Raw genomic sequence first — 16,590 nt, 5'->3', positions numbered from 1 at the left:
GTTACAAGGAGCAAAACTTGTGCTTACAAGAATATCTCATCGATGATGTGCCAGATGCTAAAAAACTTGCTTGATGTGTCAGATGTAGAAATGCCTTTTTTACATAGTAATTTGAATGAAATTGTGTTTCTTGATCAACCTCCACGGTTTCAAGATCCTCAATGGTTGGATTTTGTCTGCAAACTAAAAAAAAAACTGTATGGGCTGAAGCAGGCTCCTCATGCTTGGTATGATCAGTTTGACACATTTCTTCTTTCTCTTGGTTTCTTCTCCAGTGTTGTCAACTAATCATTATTTATTTGCAAAAGTGGATCCATGATAATTATTGGTCTACTCTATGTTGATGATATTATTTTGACTGGCAATGATTCTCAGATTCTTAGTCAGTTCATCCACACTGTCAGTCAAGAGTTTGCAATGAAAGATATTGGATTTTTGCACTATTTTTGGGGGATTAAAGTTCACCAGTCCTTCGAGGGTCTATTTCTAAATTAGAAGTGCTATGCCTATGAACTTCTTAACGAGGCCCAAATGGTTTGCATCAAGCCTGTCTTAACACCAATGGTGGCTCATGTTGCCGGCACGACGGATGGTGACTTTCCCTTTCGTGATGCCACTTTTTATCGAAGTCTGGTTAGTGGTCTTCAATATCTTATTATGACTCGACATGATCTCTCATTTAGTGTCAACTATGTTAGTCAGTTCATGTAGTACCCGACCAATGCTTATTTTCAAATGGTTAAGTGGATTCTTTGTTTTGTTCATGGCACTATTGATCATGGGATTCAGCTACTCTCTAATAAATCATTGTCCTTATATGCCTTTTCGATGCCAATTGGGCAAGATGCCCCATTACCCGACGCTCTACCTCTGGCTTCTGCATGTTTCTTATGAACAATTGCATTTCTTTGAGTGCTAAGAAGCAACCTATTGTTGCTCGGTCCAGTTCTGAAACCGAATACCGATCAATGGCATCTACTACTGTTGAACTTATGTGGCTTACATTTCTTCTCCGTGACTTGAGAATCTTCCTTCGTCAACCTCATGTTCTATTTTGTGATAATATTTCAGTGCTTCAGACTATCATCAAGTCAGCTTTTTATTCTCGCATAAAGCATGTTGAAATCAACTATCATTTTATTCAGGAAAAAGTTTCTTTGGGGACTCTCATCACTCGTTATGTGCCTTTGTCAAAACAATTTGCAGACATTTTTACTAAGCCATTTTTGTGCACTCACCTCCTTGATCTTCGCATCAAACTGGGTCTCTCTGCTCCTCCCACGACCAGTTTGAGGGGGATTGTTAATAATAGAGATAATATCAGACACTATAATGGGAAGAGAGATAATATCGGTCACGATAATGGGGCTCTCATAAGAGGTTTCAATAAGATCAAATGTGAAGTCTGTTACAAACAAGATCATGACAAGATCGGTCACAATAATTAGACTCTCATAAGAAGTTTTGATATTGTTAAATGTGAAGTTGGTTATGATAGAAATCACAATAATATTGAGCCTGTCAATGGGACGCTCACAAAAGATTTTGATAAAGCCAAATGTGCAACCGATTATGATAGCCATCACAATGGGACTCTCACAAGAGGTTTTGATAAGGCCACATATGAAGCTATCGACAATGGAACTCTCACAAGTTAATGTCAACACTATCAAACAAAAAGCTAATATGATAAAAGCCAAGCTTACCGATAATATCAAGATTATCGATAACGATAATCTTGATATTAAAGCTAATATGGTTAGAATAGAGAGAGACCAAGATAGTGAATGTAATAATCTTATCAAAGAGGAAAAATATAGAGAAAATCGACTAAGAAAAGTCGATAAGCCATGTAATACTTTAAATAGTGGAAAACTCAACAAATGATGTTGTTGAGTGGAGTACCGTGGATGTAGGTGGTAGTTCACCGAAGTTAAAATCATGTGTGCATTCTTTTCTTTTATGGCTTTCTCCAACATTAAATGTCTGAACTGATAATTAGCCAAAATGGGAAAATAGATTTCTCAGCTTGGCTTGAGACGCTAACTCTAAATGTCTACTGGTTCAAAAAGATTCAGTCGATGAAGTACTTCATGTCTGACGTTCTTAATAACATGAACTTTCTTGTGTATGTGAGGTGCTTGTAATCATGACTCGGCTTGTCTTTTCGAGTTAGTGGAATCTTAACTATTGCCACGTCTAAATTCTTCACGATTCCAATAGTTTGTGTTACTATAGTGTGTGTATTTGTGTGGGTTCTGTTAAAAATGATTGATGTAATTATATTTTGGATTATGATTTTATATTCAGTATGATAAATCATGTTCACTTGGTTAGGATAACATGGTTTAGAGAATGCCTGCTTGTATTGGTCCTCGTTTTGTTCCTTATCTTGCTTTTCTCTCTTATTATGCGTCTATTGGTTCCTTTTATCTTGTTCAAAACCCTAGCTTTGTCATCCTTTTTGTCACTGCCTCACAGTTCCAACTGTCTTCCTGTGCGGCTCAATGTTTCGTAAGATCCAGGGACACTGCTTGGGGTGCATGGCTTGCCCAAAACAGGGTGAATCGCTGCTTGGCTTTGTTGTTGCCTTTTAGATTTAGAGAAGTCTGACATGATGATACTGTAATAATTATAAATGAATAATGAATTAATGACTGCACATATTTATCATATGTTTTTTTCCTAACACAAAAAAGTAATTGTTATAACTAGAATCCCATCTGTTTCAACTTTTGTATTTTTTTTGTGTGTGTATCCTTAATAGTACTGACTGTCGATATTCCAAGCTATATTCTGCAAATCAAACCCAACATATGTTTGGGTACAACATGATTCATTTTTGCCAGGAATCGGCTGTTGGATCATTTTTTCTAAAAAATATGATTTTATGGGTTTCGAAATTTATAAAAAAAATTAAGCCATTGATTTGTTGTGCCTTATAAAAAATTTCTCTCATGTCATAATCGGATTATTTAAAAGTTGAATCCTACTAAAGAAACCATAGTTGTCACATTTTTTAAGGTTAGATTAAAAAAAAACTGAATGAAAAAAATTGAAAATTGAAGACTATATGCACCCTCCTACCTAGGGGATAAGGAACCTCTCTCTCTCTCTCTCTCTCTCTCTCTCTCTCTCTCTCTCTCTCTCTCTCTCTCTATATATATATATATATATATATATATATATATATATATATATATATATATATATATATATATATATATATATATATATATATATATATATATATATATATATATATATATATATATATATATTAATGGGTATGTGCTAAATGAAATATGCTAAATGAAACATACTAAATGAGTTTTTCTACTCCTTAGGTGTTTTTTACGCAGTTCTAACCCCATAAATGTGTTGGGCTTGGTCGATTTACGAGGAATCCACACTTGGATCATGTGTTTTTTATGAAAAATGATATTTAGAGCTTCAAAAATTTACAAAGATTTTGGACCGTTGATTTTTCAAACATTATAAATAACTCACCCATGTATCAAAATCGAACACTTCAAGAATTGATCCCTATATAATCAAGTGCATAGATCACATCTGCATGGTCAAAAATTAAAAATGAAATAAAAAAGGCCTGAAAAAAGCATGTATATATATAGGAAAATGAAAACCTCCCCAATGGATGTTTTATTAGATTTCTGCTATTTTTTTCAAAATTCTGACAGTACAGATGTGACTTATATGCTTGGTTTTATAGGAATCAGTTCTTGAAGCATTTGATTCTGCTGCATGGATAGGTTTATATAAGTTTCAAAATCAACGGCATAAAATTTTCATAAATTTTTGAGACTCCAAATACTATTTTTTCTATCCAAAATTCATGAACCAAGTATCGATTTATAGTAAATCAATCATGTTGAACAAATTTGTATGGTCAAAATTTTGAAAAAGAATACCCAAAAATTTTATTGGGTATGTTTGGGAGGGTTTCCATTGGGGAGGTTTTCATTCTCCTATATATATATATATATATATATATATATATATATATATATATATATATATATATATATATAAGGTATGAAACTATATATTGAGTAAAAATCATCCTTTTAAAAAAATCCTTTTTTTGTATATAAAAAATTATAGATGTGATCAACATGGTTTGCTTATTAGAAAACTTATTTTGGATCATGTGATTATGACAAATTATTAGGCTTTTAAAGGGGTTAAAAAATCAATGGCTCACAATGTGCCAAAACAAATTAGCTAAAAAAACCTTGTTTTTTACATAAGAAAAGCATGATCTACAGCTTGATCCTTAGCAAACAATCCATGTTGAACACATCTATTTGATTAGATTGAGTTGATACAACTTACACTTATGATTTCTTGCTCAATAGTTCTTTACCTTTACCAATACCAAATATTTTCCATATATATAGGGGAATGTTCTAGTCATGTCTCATTTTTGTTAGGCCTCAAGTTAGGTTCAAGCAAAAAAAAAGTAGTTGAAGGTAATTTTTGCTTGATCTAAATCAATAAATGTATTCATCATAGTTTACTTGGTAGTTAACATGCATTCAAACAGGTACTTTTCATGCATATATGTGTTTTTTTAGAGGGGTGAAAAATCAACGGCTCACATTGTGCTAAATTTTGATGATAGAATATTTTAATTTTTTTAGTAAATTGATTATATCCAAAACATGTTCCTTATAAATAAACAATTATAAACACATCTACAGGTTCAGACTCGACAAAAAATACCTAGTCATGTTTTTTGCCAGGACCTAACTTGGGACCTTGCTAGAACACAACCCCCCCCCTATATATATATATATATATATATATATATATATATATATATATATATATATATATATATATATATATAGAGAGAGAGAGAGAGAGAGAGAGAGAGAGAGAGAGAGAGATAAACACATAAAACTATTGAGCAGAAATCACCTTTGAAAATATTTTAATTTTTTGTAGATCAAACCTTACATATGTCATCTACATGATTGTGACATGTAAGCAGGTTTTTAAGGGATTCCCAGACTCCACTCTCAAAAGCTTTTCTTCGAACGATTTGTCGGCTGCAAGATTCCATCTTATCTTTACTCTTTCAGTGTAAAGAATAAAGCAACCTGGACGTGACTCTAATTTGCCAGGTTGACTGAACCAAATGCTAGTGACGCCAGCTGCACAAACCTCCTGTCATTGTTTCTGAACAAGCAGGCGTGTCTGCTAGCCTTCACCCAGTTAAGACGATGTCCTCTACTACTCTACTCTTCATGATTTTCGACCGAATGATGCCAGTGGAATGGGAGTCTCATCCGGTGCAATCTTAGGTGTGAACCCCTTTAATAGCTTCCTGCTTCAAATAACATTTTTAACTACTGAAGAAGATGATGATCCCTTCATCCCAAGTTCGACTCTCACCGGTTGTGTTCATACCTTTAACTTGTGGGCTCTATAAGGGCTGGAGTGTCGGTGAACCCACCTAGAGTTTATCTTTCAATGCAGCGGGCCTATCAAATGATCCGCTTCTAGGCAAGAGTTCTTCAAAAAAAAAAAAACTTATGTTCCTGACCTTGTTTTTCTTTCTTCCTCCTAACAATTATTCTCAAGAGCTGTGCTAGTTGAGCACTTGAACTGTAAAGATTAACACCTTTGACAGTGGAACGTTATAAATAGAGTACCTTTGACCCCACTTGGCTATGATAATTAGATTTTCTAAAGATTTTGGTTCATTATGAGAGCGGACCAGGCCAGGGGTATCCTCGTTAGGGGTCCCTCCGATGCCCTTCATCCATGCGATGAATGGAATCAGAAACACCAGTGTACTGCTTTATTTTTGACCATTCATTATCGACGCTCTAGATGCCAACCAACTAAAGCATCAACAGCTTTGAAAAAAATTTGTGGGACACCCATCTAAGAGGCAAGCAGTGGAATCATGGTGCTTCTCACGCCGTCCGTCCATCGCTTGAATGAGCGGCATCACAGGGACACTTACCCTCAAGTGGGTACCCCATGAGACCTGATGGAATTGAGATCAAATGCAATGTGGTTGCACACTTTAAGTGTGCTGCTGCACCTCATCACCCACCATCTGCTGTTGGGCCTCACAGCTGACAGGTTGTATCCTCGAGCTAAGTGGTAATCAGGTGCACCTGATCCTTCCTTGACCTAATTCACTCTCATTCATGCATGTGGGTCATTTTTATGATAGCTGGCAAGTGCCCACATGTCCTATTAACTCCTCCCATGCACTTTTTTTGCCTAGAGAGAGAAAAAAAGAGAGAAAGAAGAAAGGGATACATGAGAGCTCTTTTAGGGATAAAGTTTCAACAAAATAACAACCAATTTCAAAAAAACTTGTGGGGGCAGCCACCATTATACTGGCAAACATGATAACAACCAATTTGCAGAAAAACATGTGGGGGCAGCGCCATAATACTGGCAGCGTGACTTTACTCCTCTGCATGACCCCCATTCAACCAATGCCAATTCTGCCCCCCCCAAATGAGTAAGCATATCATTATCTTTGAAAAATATTAGATCATCTGAAGAATTATTGGTGGCATCCTGATGTTGTAATGTATCTATATAGCTAGCTGTAAGAAATGCAGCCATAATAATGGGACATGCTCGTCGCTCACATGAGCCACACATGCTCATGTCTGTCTCTTGAACGAGCCAACGAGCATGTGGACCAGCATGATTGAAAAATGATAGCCCAGATCTACAATGGGGCCCACATCTCATGTGGAAACGTTATCCCCACAACCGGAAAAAAAAAAAGCTATAAATTTAGACCGTCGAGTCTTCATGATTGATGGTGCATAAGATGGCCTCATATATAGCATTGTCCCAGCTTAATCACATATATTCCTCCTGATTGAGATCCTCCATTGTTTCATGTCGATCGGGCATGAAAAGGAGAAAACAATTGCCAAGCTCATGATCAATGTCACTTAATAATAAGTATCGTGCCAATGGTTATCAAAAGCGACAACATTTTTTCGTTTTTTCGTTTTTTCTTTTTTTATAACAATAAACCCTCGCGGCGGGGGGGGCGCCCCCCTCATTCCGTTTGGACAAGGGATGGAGGACATGAAACAGGGATGGATGCGGGGATGAAGGTTAAAATCAAAACCTGTTCGGAGATAGAGGCAGGGATGGACTTACTCTCTCCCGCCCCATCCTGATCCCCCCTTGCCCCTTCATGCCTGCCCCATCCCATCCCCAATCCTTCTAAGAATGGCAATGGATTGAGGGGAAATGGGGCCCCACCCCGCCTCACCCGTTTGGACCGGGGATGGAGGACATGAAATGGGGATGGAGGCAGGGGCGTAGCTAGGGGGGGGGGGGGGGGGGGGGGGGGGGGGGCAGTCCTGCCTCCCCAAACAGTTATAAAAAAAAATTAAGCCCAGTCCTAGCCCTGCCCTGATTCCATATGAAATAGATTTTTATCCATTTTTTCGCCCAACCCAGCCCTGACTGCAGCAAATAGTTTGATTTGTCCATATGAAATAGATTTTTATTAATAATTGTAGCCATTTTTTATTTTATCTAAAAAAAAAATTCGGGGCTGCTGCCCCCGAACCCCCAACTATCACACAAATAATTTTTTTTTTGCTACACCCCTGTTTGCCCCCCCCCCCCCATCACATGAATACTAGCTACGCCCCTGGATGGAGGTTAGGATTTTGAGAGGGGACGGGGTAGAGACCTTGTCACCTGCCCCTACTCCGATCCACTGCCATCCCTACCAAGAATCTAGTCACTTAATCAGTCGCTCTATTGTGAGGTAAATCTGGATGACGGAATCATTGGCAGTCAAGCCCTTACTAGCCGCTAGTTAAAGAGACGAATGGGGGGTTGTGTTTGTTGGTAGGAGTTGTTAGTGCATGTCATCATTAATTTATTGGGATGTTGCAAGTTTAAAACCTAATGGTACGTTGGGTAACTAGTGGTTTTGAAAAGGGTTTTATGTCCGGGTTAAGAATATATATATATATATATGAGATTTTATAATATGTATAAAAATATAATAATAATTTTCTTAATAGGGATTGAGCACGGTACTGGGCCAAATTCATCACCCCCTTCGGAGAGGGTGGTGTATGTTCGCCCCCGATGATTCACTGAATCCCACGTCTGTGTTCGGGGGATCGAATGAGCGCCATGTATTCATGCACATGGGGCTCGTATTCCCGTGTATGTTGACATAACTTTGCATCGGACTCTGGTGTTGTTGCAAAGACTTAATCACCCTTACTTGCTTTTCTTGCCCTGAAATGACGGTTCGAGGAAATGACAAAAATATCCTTCATTCAAAAGTTGTGAAACAACGGGTCGATAAAAAGACAAAAAAGTCCTCCATCCATAAAGTTTGATGCGCGTAAGACGGAAACAGATGCTCTGGAACAAAGGAAAAGGATGCTCTGACGACTCCAGATGAAAGCAAAGAATCTCCGGTAGAGTGCTTAGATCGAGAATGGATTGTTTTGAACTATTTGAATCCTACAACATAACGCTTGCTACATACACAAACTCTGCGGAACGTTTTGACGCGATAATGATGGAGGGCAGTTTTGTCCTTTTCACGAACCGCGATTCAGTTTTCTAGAAAGAGGGCATTTATGTCCGTTCGAGGAAAAGGAAGCGAATGACGGTAAAGGGTACTTAAGTCTTTGTTGTGGCACCAAATTACGATGCAGTATGATGCGGACAAACATCGGGATCCATGCCGGTCTGGATCTTATACGTGGCGCTATTTGGAACCCCCGAACATGAGATCTCAGTACCGGCCTTGTTGGGGGGGGGAGAACATATAACCTGCTTTGCCCCCTTCGTCCCTAAACGGGTTTTGATTTTAATCCCATCCCCAATCCATTCTCATGTCCTTCAACCTCTGTTCAAACGGGCGAGTCACTGGCATCCCTAGTGGGGGTATGGTACGCCTAACCCAAAAAAAAAAAACAATTAAAGAGACTAAGTTTTTTAATATGCATTGTCCTACTAAGCTTCACGTGAAAGCCTTAGTCCTTGGCACTTTAAATACTTTTTATGGGCCCGAAACGTACAAGCCCTTTTTTGTCGAGGGTGCTTTTGTAATTGCAAGAAACCATGTGCCGTCCAAGTGGGTTTGCGAAAGTAAGTGATATGCTTGCTGTACAGGACATTGTTCCCTGTCCGCGTTTATTTAGTGGTGGTGGAGTATGCATCTTTACTCTCATTCCCAACTGGATTTTACAATTAAGAGTAGACACTTGTTGCACCCAAGGTGTAATGGATTTGAAGGTAGAAGCAGACGACGATCTTTACTTTGCTGATCTCAACAAGCAGATCTCACTCCTCATCATGGACGATGAAGAGAGCATGGAGCCTCGTTCCTTTAGCAGCAGCCATCCCTCTCTCTACATCCAGGTATGCTGTTTTCTTAATTTGCTGCCCCCATACTTTCTCTCTCCTGTCCATTTATCACATATGAAGTCTGCTGGCCGGTTCCTTCAGCTGGAATCAGCAGGTTGCCTTCAGAACTTAAGTGGGTAGAGAGAAGCCCAAGGGTTGTTGGCTTCGTGCGTGGGGTGGGGCTTTGGCTGCTTGATTCTGTCGCAACGCATAGTTTAAGCGCTGGGAGCAGGAGTCCTAGCCTCTGAGTTTTAAGCAGTTGGCACGACGACCGTATGGCAGTATGAGCCAGGGCGACCAGGTCTTCGTGCAGGGTGCAGTTTCTTAGAGTTATAAATTCAAAGGAAAAGTGGGTAGAAGAGGAAGGCAAAAGCTTGGTTGAGCCTTCAAACTAGCAGCAAGGCAGATCCAGTGATCGGACTGAGTACAATGCAAGGTATTCAGCCTCATCAGTGGATGCCACTTCTCCACCCTGTCCTTTGGGGAGGAGGCAGTGGATGATGTGTAGCATCTGCTGGCTCGGCCGAGCACTTTGCAGAGTATGTCTACCTGCAACTTAGCCAATTAGGTTTTCACCATCAGCTCCGAGGTCAAGGCTCCTCCCTCAGAGGCATCCCAAACCAACTCAAGTGACTCTTTCTTATGTGGATGGGTCCCACAAGGTTTTGCAATGTCATTCCTTGTTTGAGGATCGGCATCAAGAGCTGGAAAAATAGACGATCATAAACAATTCAATATATCAAAGTGTTTCTGAGATTATGGGTGTCGTTCATCTCAAGGATGAAGGGTGCTTGAACCTGGTCCACACTCCTATTAGGTACAGTCAGTTATGGACTTGAGCTGCTGGGTTTAGATCTACAAGGTCAATTCAACCAAGTTATGATAGTGGCCAGGCGACCATCTAGGCTTAATTTGATTTGAAAACAGTTCTCTCTCTCTCTCTCTCTCTCTCTCTCTCTCTCTCTCTCTCTCTCTCTCTCTCTCTCTCTCTCTCTCTCTTAAATTTTGTTAATCCTGCTAAGATCATTTGAGAAACACGGCTTAGTAAATTAATGTAGTCAAGTTACTCTTTTACAGCCTATTTAAGGCTTCATTTTTCATGCAACTTACATGGAAAAGAATTGAGTTGGCCGCCCTATGTATGTAATCATTTCTCATCATGAATGAATTAACAAACATTAAAACATGTTTCCAAGCGAGAAAGATTTCGGAAAAGTGATGCAAAATGAAAAATTGGTTTGGATTTTTCGACTCTTTTAAACTAAAAAAAACTTTTTTGCTGAGAGTGTTTTTCTACACTTTTTGATAGGAACATTCCTCCACCCTTCGTGAGAAGGTGGAGGTGAAGGAATATTTTCTACCAAGAAAAAATATAATTTTACACTCTCCACATCTCACCACCCTCCTCCTCCTCTCTCTCATTTTTTCATATTTTTCTCATGCTACACGTATGAGCAAAAAACTTTCTTTTGAAAAAATTCTCACAGGCAAAAAGTTTTTTTTCTATGAGAGTTTTTCTCTCTTTCAAACTTACCCTAGAGCTTTCACATGGAGAACGTGAGCTGGGTTTTTTAGAAATGTGTGCCCATTACCAAGTAAACGAGGCCTAAATGTTGGGTAGTCAAATCAATAAATTCACAAGAGAGCATGACTTGCCTTGAATTTAACTTTTACCAAGTTGGGCAAAGCATCTTTGTTCTAAACAATAGTACCAGAAGCGCCTCCATAAGGGGAAAGCATTCTTCAAAAGCATACACTTTCTTTTAGCATCATCTTCATTTCCCACTCGTTTTTACTTTGCTTTCCACTAGCTTACCCTGGGTTTTACCTTCACTTCTCCTTTATTTTTTGTGTTTTATAAGTCATTAATTTTTTTCTCTTCCACTTGTTTTTCCCTTGTTTCTTTTTTTTTAGCTTCTCCTAACTTTCCACTTGTTTTTCCCTTGCTTCCTTCATGGTTCTTTTTCGCTTCTCACACACTTCCACAATGGCTTTCAAAATGAATCCCACTTTAAGCTTCATACTGCTTTTTAACACTCATTCTCTTGCTTCCCCTTTAAACATCACTTCCTGGTAATTATGTTCTAAACGTCCCTGGCCGTTTGAGCTTATAAGTAATTATATTGTGTATTTCTGTCTGTACAGGCCAATACCACTCATGTATCACAGCCAGCAGTGGTGACATTTCCAGCTATGGATCAAGTATACATGAGAAAAGAGTCAAAGGGCACTGGGGTTTTCATCCCTCGTACTACAGTACTGCCAAGGAGGAAAAGCCGATCCGGTAAAACCAGCGCACCACCACACAAGCAAACGGCTTATAAGCCCGGCACGAATCCCAAGGCATCCCCCTTCGTTAATCACGATTGCATTTACTGTAATCAGAGGTTCTTAAGGAGATGATCATTGTGATCTGCTGCCTGTTTATTCTTTTTTCAACTGTCATTTGTATTCTTTATCCATGTTAATTAGGATGCAATAAAGATCTTAGCTATCCTCTTTAAAGGACCATATAGGTCATGAAGGCGACTAAAGGCTTCCTCTGTTCACAGCCACAGCATACACTGATCAGAGGCCTCAATCTTGGTTAGCATTGGATGATTAAGTTGTGGACATGCAAGAGTGAATCATGGTGGTGGTTGTGAGATTAGCTTCTGGATTTGAAGAAATCATTCAAGTTGAATAAGTGTAAGATACTAATAAGTGTCTGACGTCATGGATTCATAATATGTAAGAACTCCTAATTCAGGAGTTCCCTTACCTTTAGCTTGTGTATAAAGTATATGTCGAGCTTGCATAGATTCTTATTTGAGCAGCTTGATTAACTTCTTTCCTTTTGTCGAAGCCAAATGCGATTGGACAAGCAGATGTAATTCGTAAACAAGATTTATTTCTCACTTGGCAACAAAGTATAAGCTTTTAGCAATTTTTTTTTTTTACGACGAGGAACCATGTCCAAGAACCAGGTGGCTTAATGACCCACCCCTGCGTAGGGATGGCAGTAGACTGGGGAAAAATAGTCGCCTCGTCCCATTTGGACCAGGGATGGAAGACATAAAATGGGGATGGAGGCGGGGATGAAGGTTAAAATCAAAACCTGTGTGGGGATGGAGGCGGGGATGAACTTAAGCTTTCTCCTGCCCCGCCTCGCCCCGTTAGTAAAATAACTAAAATGCCTTTAGGGATGGCAGCGGGGAAGAAACAGAGTCCCGCCCTGCCTCGCCCCGTTTGAACCGGGCATGGAGAACATAAAATAGGGATGGAGGCGGAGATGAAGGTTAAAATCAAAACCCGTGCGGGGATGGAGGGTGGAATTTTGAGACAGGGCAGGGGTGGAGATCTTGTCCCTCGCCCCCGCCCCGGTCTACTTAGGGATGGCAGTGGACCGGGGGAAAGCGGGGCCCCGCCTCGCCCCGTTTGGACCGGGGATGGAGGGCATGAAACGGGGATGGAGGCAGGGATGAAGGTTAAAATTCATCTCCGTGCGGGGATAGACTGACACTTTCCCCCGCTCCGCTCCGCCCCGCCCCGCTCCGCCCCGCCCCGCTCCGCCCCGCCCTTCCCTTCCCTTCCCTTCCCTTCCCTTCTCTCTCCCGATGGCACACCTTAACCCCGATAAACCCTAACGCAAACCCCCTTTCTCCATTTCTATTCACCTCCCCTCTCACGCAGCCCGATTTTTTCCTTCTTCTACCTCCTCGCGTAAGATCCTCCTTCATTCGTATCCTTCCCCATTTGCAAATCGGTCGGAGCCACGCCACTGTCGTGACCATCACAACCTCTTCCTCTGTTTCCTATTTCCCCTGTCTTCCCACCCATTGCACGCAGTCGCCTGAGTCCTTTTCTCCCCCTCTTTTCCTATCCTCGACCAAAGACCAGACAGAATTGGGTCGTCGTCATCCTCTGCCGGCAGACGTCATCTCTTCCTCGCCTTCTTTTTCTTCTTCCCCCTCCTTTTTCCTCCTCTTTTTCTTTCCTCGTTCGGGTAACGTTCGGAAACCCCATCGGGGTCGCCGCTGTCCTCCTCTTGTTCGTCGGAAGCCAACCGTTGTTGCGAGCCCGATGTTGCTGCCACTTACATCAGGAACCTCGACTATCGCCAGGTAACCTTCTTCCTCTCTCCCTCCTCTTTTCTGCAACCCTCATTTTTGGGTTATCGAGGGTGCTAAGAGCCACCATTACCCCTTCTTCCATCGCCAGCCATCAAGGGTGCACCCCCTACTTTTGGTTTCTACCGGGAACCGTGCGGGTGTCCAGGCTCTATCGGGAACAGAGCCACCGCCCGGGGGTGACTTTCTCTCTCTTTCTCTCTGGGCATTTCCCCTTCCCTCTGATGTTCCAGCCAGGCGGGGATGTGGTAGGGGCGGGGACCGGGTGGGGATGTGGCAGTGGCGGGGCGGGGACGGGGACCGGGTGGGGATGTGGCGGTGGCGGGGCGGGGACGGGGACGGGGTGGAGGTCCAAAGTCTCCCCCGCCACGGGGATGGACCGGGGATGAAGGTTAATTTTCTGAAACGGGGCGAGGGTGGAGACCTTGTCCCCCACCCCGGTCCACTGCCATCCCTACCCGTGTGAGGTAAACCGCTTATGGAACCTACCGGTTAAAGGTACTCGCACACCTAGTGAGAGTCGAACCTGTGACAAAGGGGCCAGCAAGCTCGCCGCAATTGAAAGCATAAAGTAGTCGTCACAATGAAATTCTTAAACTTCCCCCAAGACATTTTGCAAATATGCAGAGATGAGGGGAAAAAAAATCTCCCCCAATGGTTTAGTTGTTTAACGAAATTCTGAAAGTGTTCACATTATATGCAAAGCCGCTGACAGTCAATATGCATTACCTTGGTTGGTTAAAACTTAAAACCTAACTTACCCCAGAACAAGAGACTTAAGATTCACAATACAATTTTAGGAGTTTATGTGTAGGAACCTAACTAATGATAAAATTATGTTTAACCACTTACGTTTTGAAAGTTTCCGAATAGGTATCTATCTTTTCAACAAATTGATTTCACCCCCTTAAGTTACTTTTTCTATCACTTCACTCTAGTTGACATTTTAAAGTGACATTTATGCCATTTCTTTTCTTTGAATGACCACATGTCATCTTTTTTATATTTATAGACCAGTGAAAGCCAACTAAGTAATTTTAGCAAGAAAAATTGTAGGGTTCTCTTTCTTTATTGCTTCCAGGAGAACCTGGTCAAGAATTAGTTATGAATTGAGCCAATAGCTTAAACAAGACCAGCTTTTATTGAGTTGGTTTTAGTCTTCTTGAACTGAAGAAGTTCACAGTCTCGCTGTGGGAATGTCCTCGTCATGTGTGATGTTTGGGTAGCATTATATATAGAGAGAGTGTGTGTGTGTGGTAGTTGCTTAATGTTTTTCGTGCTTAACGAAAATGCATGAGCGTTGAGCATTCATTGCACATGCGTGATGAATGCTCAGTGCGCTTTAGGCACCAAATGCAGATTTAGTGACATTTTTTAAGTGCCGCTAAATGTACTAACAGAAAATTAGTCTTTAGTGGTACTTTTGAAGCACCACTGAATGGGTTTTTTTTTATAAAATGCATGCTAAGCGTTCATCGCGTGAACGCTAAGTGTGCATGCATTTTCATTAAGCACGAAAACTATTAAGCAGCTATTACTTTTCATATATATATATATATATATATATATATATATATATATATATATATATATATATATATATATATGTCATCAACATTTCTTTTTGGTTGGATAGATCTTTTTATTGAAGTAGGGTGATCCTAATCCCCTTCCTTTTTTTTATCTTTTTCCTTTTTCTTAGTCGGGATTAGGAGCCCCACAGCTTTGCTTGTCCCCGTGGAGCCCGTTTTGGGGTGCTGACGCCAATCCCTTGTCAATCAAAGTCTTCCACTAGATCTTGTGCATGCATCTCACAACTTAGGGCCAACTGCAAGACCTTTGCAAAAGCATTAACGATATTAATATGAACTTTCATAAAGTCATACTCAGCTTAACAGTTTCCTTATTTTTGGAAAGTGGACTTTTAAATGGATATTTTGAAAATGATTGTGGAATGTGAGTCTTTCCTCCTGTGATGAGCATGGATCAACCGATTCAGGAGTGCAGCTTTTCATCTTACGGTTTCTAGCATGTGATACGATGTACCTTTACTTAGTCTTCTAAAAAAGAAAAGTGAGGTTGATGGCGTGGGGCACCACTAACACTCAAAAATATTAGAAAATGATAGAAATGTGAAAATTAGAAATAAACATGCCCCAATAAAATAAATAAAAAGAAACGAAAAAAAAAACTTAGGTAGCCTTCCTAATGACTTCGACGAGCGCAAGAAATCCAACAAAGCTTTCACAGGAATAAGACTACAAGGGATTTGTGTTTAGCAGAGTGCACCAAATGGGACAGTGGATCTAGACCTAAGGGATAGCAGGGTGAGGGCATAGGGCTAGGATGGTCACACAATAATAGCATTCAGGCTCTAATTGCTAGATCATAGACGCTTAAAGAGGGGAATGACCCTTATTTATAGTTTTTAAAGTGGAATCTAACACTAAATGATGAGATTTTGGATTCATATATTCAGATCTGCCTAGTGTGCAGTAGTCTTATTCTAAATGGCTGAAAATTTGAGGTGAAAGACTCTGATATGATATTATATTTGTTAAGGTATAAGAATAAGGTTTTTTGGTAGGCTAGTGGGATATATATGGAAGGTCCTATCATGAAGTCTAAGGGTTTAGGAAGGTTTTGGCAAGGCTTATCTTCATTCCCATGTGTCTTGGGTCAAACCGAGAAGCTTTGTATGATGATAAGTGGGCCAGGTATGGATTACGAGTTGTCTAACAATAATTGGTCTGGGTCTAACGACAATTGACTTGTTGTTAGAAAGACGAGCTTAGACTATTCCAATAGGTTAACTTGTTTTGGCCATATCTCTCTAATTGTGTATCTTTTTTAGATGCAGTTTAATGTGTTGGGAAGCTAAAATTCTCTATTTTAAATCATATTTTAAGTAAAAAAATGATTTGGTAATTTGGATATCAAAATCAGACTCGAATTGGACCTTACCTAAAAACAGGTTTTTCGGGCAAGCAAATTGACTTGTTTTGGTCATAACTTTGTGCTCTGGTATTTAAATGACTTTATTTTTATCCCATTTGAAAGATAAGACTCTAGTTTCAAA

At 40.3% G+C, this 16,590-nt stretch overlaps 1 protein-coding gene across 1 annotated transcript; it reads left to right on the top strand.

Moving 5' to 3' along the window:
• The first annotated feature begins 9,207 nt into the window (after nucleotides 1–9,207).
• Nucleotides 9,208–12,229, top strand: LOC149837168 (uncharacterized). Its single transcript, XM_090007266.1, has 3 exons — nucleotides 9,208–9,417; nucleotides 11,548–11,686; nucleotides 11,955–12,229. The coding sequence occupies exons 1-3, from the start codon at nucleotides 9,280–9,282 to the stop codon at nucleotides 12,005–12,007; spliced, it is 330 nt and encodes a 109-aa protein (XP_089863392.1). The 5' UTR covers nucleotides 9,208–9,279; the 3' UTR covers nucleotides 12,008–12,229.
• The last annotated feature ends 4,361 nt before the right edge of the window (nucleotides 12,230–16,590 follow it).

Source organism: Nuphar pumila, chromosome 5 (assembly GCF_984573655.1).
Source record: "Nuphar pumila chromosome 5, dmNupPumi1.hap1.1, whole genome shotgun sequence".
Taxonomy (NCBI): domain Eukaryota; kingdom Viridiplantae; phylum Streptophyta; class Magnoliopsida; order Nymphaeales; family Nymphaeaceae; genus Nuphar; species Nuphar pumila.
The sequence above is the reverse complement of the archived record's forward strand: the minus strand, read 5'-3'. Positions and strand labels throughout refer to the sequence as shown.

Coding starts and splice junctions, on each gene's coding strand:
- LOC149837168 (XM_090007266.1), top strand. CDS start 9,280: ATGGATTTGAAGGTAGAAGCAGACGACGATCTTTACTTTGCTGATCTC. Junction 9,418..11,547: donor ATCCCTCTCTCTACATCCAG/GTATGCTGTTTT, acceptor CTGTCTGTACAG/GCCAATACCACTCATGTATC. Junction 11,687..11,954: donor AAGGAGGAAAAGCCGATCCG/GTAAAACCAGCG, acceptor CTCTGTTCACAG/CCACAGCATACACTGATCAG.